Source organism: Phasianus colchicus, chromosome 19 (assembly GCF_987193195.1).
Source record: "Phasianus colchicus chromosome 19, bPhaCol1.hap1.1, whole genome shotgun sequence".
NCBI lineage: Eukaryota > Metazoa > Chordata > Aves > Galliformes > Phasianidae > Phasianus > Phasianus colchicus.
The window spans coordinates 582359-590464 of NC_143454.1; the positions used below are offsets into that span (position 1 = coordinate 582359).

The 8106-nt window shown below is 58.3% G+C and overlaps 1 protein-coding gene across 19 annotated transcripts; it reads right to left on the reverse strand.

Annotated features, from left to right (window-relative positions):
* Positions 1–232: 232 nt before the first annotated feature.
* Positions 233–6617, reverse strand: LOC149915423 (uncharacterized). Of its 19 annotated transcripts, none has more exons than XM_090121506.1 (8): positions 5983–6617; positions 5275–5358; positions 5097–5178; positions 4887–4981; positions 2054–2595; positions 1377–1577; positions 1145–1250; positions 233–501 (listed from the first exon to the last, which is right to left on the reverse strand). In XM_090121506.1, the coding sequence occupies exons 1-4, from the start codon at positions 6412–6414 to the stop codon at positions 4935–4937; spliced, it is 645 nt and encodes a 214-aa protein (XP_089977632.1). In that variant the 5' UTR covers positions 6415–6617; the 3' UTR covers positions 233–501; positions 1145–1250; positions 1377–1577; positions 2054–2595; positions 4887–4934. The 19 variants fall into 19 exon arrangements, with proteins under 19 accessions (XP_089977632.1, XP_089977626.1, XP_089977628.1 ...); XM_090121500.1 differs by having other exon boundaries at positions 4887–4984; XM_090121502.1 differs by having other exon boundaries at positions 2054–3309; positions 4887–4984.
* Between the last annotated feature and the right edge of the window lie 1489 nt (positions 6618–8106).

Here is an 8106-nt window from a genome sequence, read left to right on the forward strand (position 1 = left end):
TTTCTTTGCTGCAGCCTTCATGGACAAACTCCACTGAGCACAAGAGATCTGTGCAGACGCAGCAGCAGACATCTGTGCGCAGAGGGACACTGCTCATCCCATTTCTCCTCCTAGCTACGTCTCGTCCCACTCAGTGTGTCTTGAGGGGGTGAATCTCTGTCCACCTCCTGAGTCGCGCCTCCCCTGGTCAGCAAAGGGTCACTACTGCAATGGAGTCATCCAAACTCAGAGGAATAATACACATCCATTTATTGAGAGCTTTCTTAACAGCCAGCAACAACCAATTGGAGGTAACACTGGCCAATGGGCTAATTGCAATGAATAAGCGGTAGAGGTAAACAAAGAGTCAAATAAGAGATGGCAAAGAGAAAAGGCAGAAAATGGGGAAAGAGGGACAGACAGCAAAGCACTCCTAGATCCAGCCACGTGCCGGTGTCAGGTGCGGATCTTCAGTCTGATGGGTCGTCGCAGGTGGTGCTGTTCAGCTGGCAACGACGATCCCTGCATTCCAAAAAACAGAGACTTAAAGTGGCAGACAGAAGAGTGCCTAACAAAGATGTAAAGACGATTTCAGCTGTGGTTGGTACTGATGGGTACAACCAACCACACAAGGCTGAGCACGCTTTCCTGTCTCTATTCCAATTCTAGAAATACCCAGCACAGCCCCGTATTCTCTTGCTTTCATTTACTTCCATGAGCCATTTTAAAATGCACGTTGCTATAGGCTGGCTCAAGCTCTAGGGCCTAAAGTCACAGCCTAAGAGGCTTACACCAGCCCAGGGCCTAAAGCCACAGCCCGAGAGGCCAGCACCAGCCTAGGGCTTAAAGCCACAGCTTGAAAGGCAGAGAGGCTGGCATTGTCCCCGAGGCCTAAAGCCACAGCTGGAAAGGCTCGGACCAGCCACAACCCCAGTCCCGAAGCCACAAACCCCAGCCCAAGAGGCTGGCTGACATCAGATCCAGTGTCAAAACATCCCACGCAGTGTTAGCTATGGTGAGGGGAATTGCCCTCTGCGCTAGGAAGCAGACTGAATGCCAAGAGCTGTGTCTGAGGAACAGCCACGATCAGGTCGAGAGCTTGTGGGTCAAATCAAGGATCGGTCCGGTAAAGGGCACTGGGTGGTTGGGGTCTGCTACAGCCCACCTGATCAGGAGGAGGCTGTTGACGAGACTTTCTTGCTTCAGCTGCAGGAGGTGTTGTGCTTACAGGCTCTTGTCCTGATGGGGGATTTTAGCCACCCAGATACCTGCTGGGAGAGCGGCACAGCGGGTGGCAGACAATCCAGGAGATTCCTGGAGTCTGTCAAGGATAACCTCCTGGTCCAGGAAATAGATGGACCAACCCGAGGTGAAGCCTTACCAGACCTGGTGCTCACCAATGCAGAGGAGAGTGTTAGAGAGGCTAAGACTGGAGGCAGCCTGGGCTGTGCTGACATGCCTTGGTGGAGTTTGTGATCTTGAAGAATGCAGGCCTGGCAAAAAGTGGAGCAGGACTCTCAACTTCAGGAGAGCAAACTTCTGGCTGCATGGTTTCCTCTTGTGCTTTACTGTCACCTTCCTTTGTGCCCACCACTGATCTGCAATGGTAAGTAAGTAAGTAAGGCCTGAGTGGCCAAATGTTGGTCCGTGCAGTCCATGATGGTGCTGCACATGGCCTGGTGAGTATTTTGCAACCTGCCCCTGCGTCTTCCTGCCCACTCTGTAGCTGTGGAACTGACAACCTCCATCTTTCTCCCACCTCATTACCTGACCCAACTCTGGTCTCTGATGGAAAAAGAGATCACAGCATTTAACGGGAGCTTCTCTTATCTGTTTGTGATTCTAGATGACTACACCGGTTCTTTTAAGCCAGTGTTCTGGTCAGACACAGCTTTTGTTCCTGAGGTGGAACGGAGAGGTAAATCACTGCCAGGACAGAACCTTTCAGGCTCCCCCTACCGTTCTCTTTTCCTCCCCTCTCCGTCTCCTTTCAGTTCTCTTCCCCTCCCCGTCCCCAGACAGTTCCACACACAGATTGCTGTGTATCAGCACAGTGCCACTGCAGGACCAGCACCTATGGTTGAGACGCTGCTGTGTGGAAGGGAGAGGAGGGTGCCGTGGAGCGATCCCTCGTTGTTCCCATCTGGAGATGGATATGGACGTGTCTGACACGAGCTGCTCTGTCCTGTTTGTTTACAGATGCGAGTGGAGATGAATGGGATGCAGAATCCCAGCCGGCTCCCCGGACGGAAGCTCTAGCAGATGGCATGGGTATGTCATGGCTTTTTACTTCCTTTGCGAGCTTTCACCTCACAGCCCTAATGTCAGCCAGGCACACCTGCAGGAGTGAGAGCACAGAGCTGCACGTGCGTGCCCTGTCCCTGCACCATCCCTGGTACCATCTGTTCCTCAGATGGCACTGTGCCGTCACGCAGTGACACAGACTGTGGTGTATGATGGAAAGCTCTCATGGTTCTTTGCTTGCAGAAGTGCGTCCAGAGCAGAGCTGCTTCCCGTGCCGGACTCCCGCTGGTATCCCAGGGGTGGGTAGTCTGTCTGGGTGGACTTCACCAAACAGAGTGCTATGTTCAGTAGCTGGCTCATCCTGTTCAGGTCCTGTGGGACAGAGAGGGAAGTTGGTAAGACAAAGATATTTTCAGAGGTTTTCTCACATTCTACAGACAGTCACGATGGAGAATGCAGCTCCTGGTGGGTATATTTCTGTCTGTTTACCAGAGGGCTTGGAAACCAACATTCTACACATGTGGAAAACACTGATGTCTTCTGAGAAGTAGTGCCCCCTGAAGATAACATCTTCCTGATGAGAGCAGATATTTACAGTCCCACTCTGCTTCCTTCTTTCTAAAGAGATCAACTGAGAGCCTGTGGATGAGCCTGAGTGTGTCAGGAGGACAGCAGCTGCATGCTGCTCTTCTCCCATGAGGACACAGAGGACGTTCAAGTGGCTGGTTCTCCACTTCAAGGTAAAGGCCATGCACAGAGCTCTGTGGCTGGCGGTTAGAGGTTGCTCCCCTCCCACCGGCTTCCCAAGGACTTAGGAACTTTGTCCTTTGGGAACAAAGCCGCCTGAACCACACTCAGCAGACGGCGAGAAGCAGCAGCAATCTTCCTCCCACAGTCCCTGCATCCCAGGGAAGCGTTGTTCCAGGAGGCCACGGAAATGAAACACAACATTTCATGGCAGTGTCAGAGCTCTGATGAGATTGCCAGTCAGGCACGAGGCGCAGCAGTGACCACCATTGTTCCTTCAGGTTGCGGGTGCTGAAGAACACGCAGCTCATGAAGAACATGCAGAAGCACACAGCGTCCCTGTGGAAGATGTCTCCATGTTCTCCTCCAAAGGCACTCTGCTTTGTTTGCTTTGTTTGTTGCTGTGCTCCTTGTAAGGATTCTGTACTGCATTTGTATCCAGCAGCAGAGGCAGAAACACCAGTGAGCTGCTCCACCACCTCCATCCCACCACACTCTTTATTCCAACACCACTCTGTGTGGTGCTGGGAGGAAGGAGAGTGGGAGGCTCTCCCGTGCCCTCAGCAGTTCCTCTCTCTGCAGGCACCTCATGGAATCTGCCGAAGCCCAATGTGCTGCCCGCAAGGGTTCATGGCATCTGGACAGCGAGCCGGCCCCAGACAAAGCAGAGAACAGGTGGGCTCGGCCCCAGCGGCCTCCACATGTGTTAAGACATCCAGCCTAGGTGCTGTGGAGCCCCAGCACATCCTCCCCCTCAGACCAGAGAGCACCCCAGCTCCGCTGTCCCCAGCGCAGCCCCTGTGGCCCCCCAGCCCAGCCTACATCCCCCTGGCCACGCAGAAGAGATCGAGTCGCCCCAAGCCCCGCTGGGCACTGTGACCATCCCTGCTCCCATCCTCCAGCAGATGGCAGCCGTCCCCCTGGCGTAGGGTGCGGGGACCACATCCCACACCTGGACAACCACTGCTGCCGCCAGCTGAGGCTTTCCAGATTGCTCGTGCAATAGTGAACAAAAGAGCTATTTCTTAACTCTGCTGGCTGTGCCACATTCTGCTTAATTCTCCCAGAATACATTTACACTGGCTTCTCTTCAGAGCAAGAAGTTTCCACGCTACACCTGCGCAGTGCACAAGTCATAGCGACCTTGTAGGTACTTGAGATCATGGAGCAGATCTTCCCAGATGATGTGTTAAGGCAGCTGAGAGATGAAGAAGTGATCCGGGACAGCCAGCATGGCTGCACCAAGGGCAGATTGTGCCTGATCCACCTGGTGCCTTCTGTGATGCAGTGTCGGCACTGATGGACAACAGGAGGGCAACTGATGTCATCTCCCTGGACTTGTGCAAGGCCCTTGCTGTGGTCTCGCACCACTTCCCTCTCTCTAAGTTGCAGTGCTTAACCACCCCCTCTCTGTATAGACGTTTTTCCTGATACCCAACCTGGCACAACTTGAGGCCATTCCCCTCGTCCTGTCACTGGTGAGAAGAGACTAGCCCCCAGGACCCGACACTCAGCCCTATTGAAACTCATAGTTTGCCTCAGCCCACTGACCAATCTGTCCAGGTCCCTCTGCAGTGCCTTTCTCCCCTCCGGCAGATCAACACTCCCTCCCAGCTTGGTGTCATCTGCAAACTTACTGAGGATGAACTCAATCCCCTCATCAAGATTATTGATAAAGATGTTAAATACAAGTGGTCCCAGCACTGAGCCATGGGGGACACCACTCGTGACTGGCCGCCAGCTGAGTTCAGCTCCATTGACCACAATTCTTTGGGCCCGGCCATCCAGACAGTGTTTCACCCAGCAGAGCGTACGCCCATCCAAACCATGGGCACCCAGCTTCTCCACGAGGATGTTGTGGGGGACAGTGTCAAAGGATTTACTGAAGTCCAGGTAGACCAAATCAACAGCCTCACCTTCATCCACTAAGCGGGTCTCCTTGTCAGAGAATGACATCACGTTTGTCAAGCGGGATTTACCATTCGTATGATCTCAGGAGGCTTTAACCCAACTGCTGAAAGGATATGGAAAGGACACATGAGTATGTCATCCCCGTGTCACGGTACATCATAAGCCCCGTGCATGTTCTACGTTTCTTATGCCCTCCATCATTCTCACAGCCATACACGGGGCTTTGGGGAGCCGACGTTTCCGTTGTTGTTGGGGGTCCTGCTGCCACCTTGAGGTACTGAGCCGAACTGCCACCGTCTGTGTGAAACGAGGAAAAAATACAATTCTGAACCCACAGCACCTCAAAGTCCCTTCGAGACACCCCGACCACAGCCCCCGCTGCCCCTTACAAACCTCAGGAGTGCCAGCAGCACCTCGTGCCTTAGGATGGGGTGCATTTTCGGTGCCCGGTGCATTTCGCGAGGATGCGCTCATCTCCTGCATCGTGATCATTGGCAAAAACATACAACGGCGCTGACCAGAGCTGGGGGCTCAGCGCTGGCACGCAGGAAAACCTGCTGTGCTGCAGCGTGAGCCTCCAGCACTGCTGCTGGGCACCGCCGGGCGCAGCCTGGCTCCGTCCTCTCCGCACCTCCCTGCGGGGACTGATGGCCGTGCCCGGGATCCCCCGAGCCTCCTCTTCTGCAGGCTGAGCCGCCCCAGCTCTGCCAGAATACCACCCCAGCCATTTCCCACGCGGTGCTGAGGAGGGGAGGGGATGCGGGGGAAGGAAAGGCGCTGGTGGGTGCAGTCCTACGACACGGCCATTTGAGCTGCCCTGTCCTCACCCAGCGGTGGGCACAGGGATGGGGGGGGGTCTTTGGAGCTGCAGATACGACTGCACACAGAAGCGCTGAAAAACGAACGCTAAACATTTAATCGTTGAACACACAGAGCACTAAACAGAGGAATGACCGCGTTCCCAACCAGCTCCCACCCTGACAATCATCCCCCCTCGCGGCTTCCCTCCTCGGGGCCAACTCGAAGCGGCTCCACGTCGGCTTCACGCAGCTCCGGGAGCTCTGCGCGGGGACAGACAGACGGGCAGATGGAAAACGGCACCTGGGGACTGCAGCTGCGGGGCAGCAGCCGAAGGCTCTCGCTGACTCCGTGCCGGGCTCGAACGCGCCTCGATCCGCGCGATCTCTCCCTCTCTTTCGGGGCTGCCCGGCTCAGCCAGGAGCCGCTCCCGGACGCCGGCGGGTCCCGCCGCTCGCGGTCAGCCGCCGCTTCTCGCAGCCCGGCGGCGCAACGACGGCGGACGGCTCGGTTCCGACGGGGGACGGATGGGGCCGGTGGCGGTGCCCCCGCGCCGCCTTCCCCCGACCGCCCGGCGTCCGGAGGCACGGGGCAGGCGGCGGCGGGGACCCGGGGCGGCGGAGCGGGCGGTCGGGGGAAGGCGGCGCGGAGGCACCGCCACGTTCCCCGCACGGAGCCCCGCGGCCGCCATTGGCGGAGAGCCAGCGCTCGGCCCCGCCTCCTTCGCTCTCCCATTGGTCGGTCCGCCGGATGGGGCGGGCGCTCCGCGCGGGGTCCTTTCCGTCCGCCGTCGCGCCGTCATTGCGTCATCCTCGCGCGCGTCCCGCCCGGCCCCGGCTCAGCTGCCCGCGGCGCCGCTCCGCTTCCAGGGCTCCGGGGCGGCCGGGCCCGGCTGCGGCTGCGGGAGGAGGAGGGCGGGGACGTGGGGGACCGCAGCGAGCCCGCGCCCGCGCCCGCGCCGCCACGCCCTGCCCCGCTCCGTGCGGGCCTTGCTGGAGAGCGGCAAGCGCGGGCTGGCGGCTGCCCGGGCGCAGGGGGGGGAGCGGGGCGTCCGGGCGGGCGGCGGGGCCCGGCGATGGCGTGGGGAACCCGCTGGATACGGGCGGCTCCGGGGCACCTTGGCGTCCCGCTGCAGGCGGCGGTCGCGGCAGTTCGGGTAGTTCAGCCCCACGCGGATCGCCTTCTCGGGCTCCTCGCTGGGCGCCGACGGCCGCACTCCCGCCCGGGGCAAGCGGTGCCGGCCCGAGGCCGGCGCTGTGCGGGGCGGGGCTGAGCGCGGGGCGATCAGCTGCTGCTGCTGCTGCTGCTGTTCGGCCGGCTTCTCGGCCGCCTGCGCAAGGCGCTGCTGGCTCGCGTTCAGCCGAGCGTCGGCCCGCAGCTCCGGATCCTTTTCCTCCACGCGGCCTTCCGGCCGCTCTGCCCCAAGCCCGCAGCGATGCCTGGGGTCGTTGTGACCAACGTGCGGGACCCGGCGTGTGGTGGTGTTGAACCTCGTGCCGTTGGCATCAGCCGTCGATCGGCCTGACCGGAGCCCTCTGCAGGGTCTTTGGAATCCTTAGGCAGATTATAGGAGGATGCCAGAGCCGAGGGGCGATGGGAGGCAGGGAGGGGAGCATCCTGCCGTGCCACCGGCAGCCCGGGGACCACGTGCTGTGGGTGCCGGCACGAAGCTCCTCCATCCGTCAGCACGGGAGCTGCGGTTCTGGCTGCAGCGGCAGGAACTCAGCGCAGCCCTGCAGAGAGCGGTCCGGCAGCACGAGAAGAAGATGACGGCCGTGGAGTGCGAGAGCCTCAGCAGCGTCTGCAGCCCGCGAGGAGCTGAGCTGGGCTGGGGAGAGGAAGCTGTGGGAGTCCTGGGGAGGGACTCCCAGAATAGCAGCGTGAGTGGCAGGATCAGCTGCTTCCTCCTGACACTGTTTCCTTTGAGAAGCCAGTGCAGAAGCCAGTCCGCATTGTCACATCTGTGGGGTTGCACAGAACGCACAGGCATGGGGTAAGTTTAGGTTGGATATCAGGACAAACTTCTATACAGTAAGGGTTGTTGAGCACTGGAATGGGCTCCCTGGGGTGGTGGTTGAGTCACCATCCCCAAACATGTTTAAAAACTGTTTGGATGTGGTGCTCCAGGACATGATTTAGAGGAGGGTTGTTAGAGTTGGGGTACTTTGCTCAGGTCATGGTTGGACTCGATGCTCTTGAAGGTCTTTTCCAACGTGAGCGATTCTGTGATTCTGCAGGGACACAGTGTGTTGGACTGCTGTTTGTTGCAGAGCACCAGCACAGGGCAGGACTGGGGACTGGGAAGATCACAGAAGATCACAGAAACACCAAGGTTAGAGAAGACCTGTAAGATCATCCAGTCCAACCGTCCACCTATTACCAATAGTTCTCACTAAACCATATCCCTCAACACGAAATCCAAACGTT

Coding starts and splice junctions, on each gene's coding strand:
- LOC149915423 (XM_090121498.1), bottom strand. CDS start 6,414: ATGGGAGAGCGAAGGAGGCGGGGCCGAGCGCTGGCTCTCCGCCAATGG. Junction 5,359..5,982: donor CCCGCAGCTGCAGTCCCCAG/GTGCCGTTTTCC, acceptor ATCACGATGCAG/GAGATGAGCGCATCCTCGCG. Junction 5,179..5,274: donor GTGCTGCTGGCACTCCTGAG/GTTTGTAAGGGG, acceptor CGTTTCACACAG/ACGGTGGCAGTTCGGCTCAG.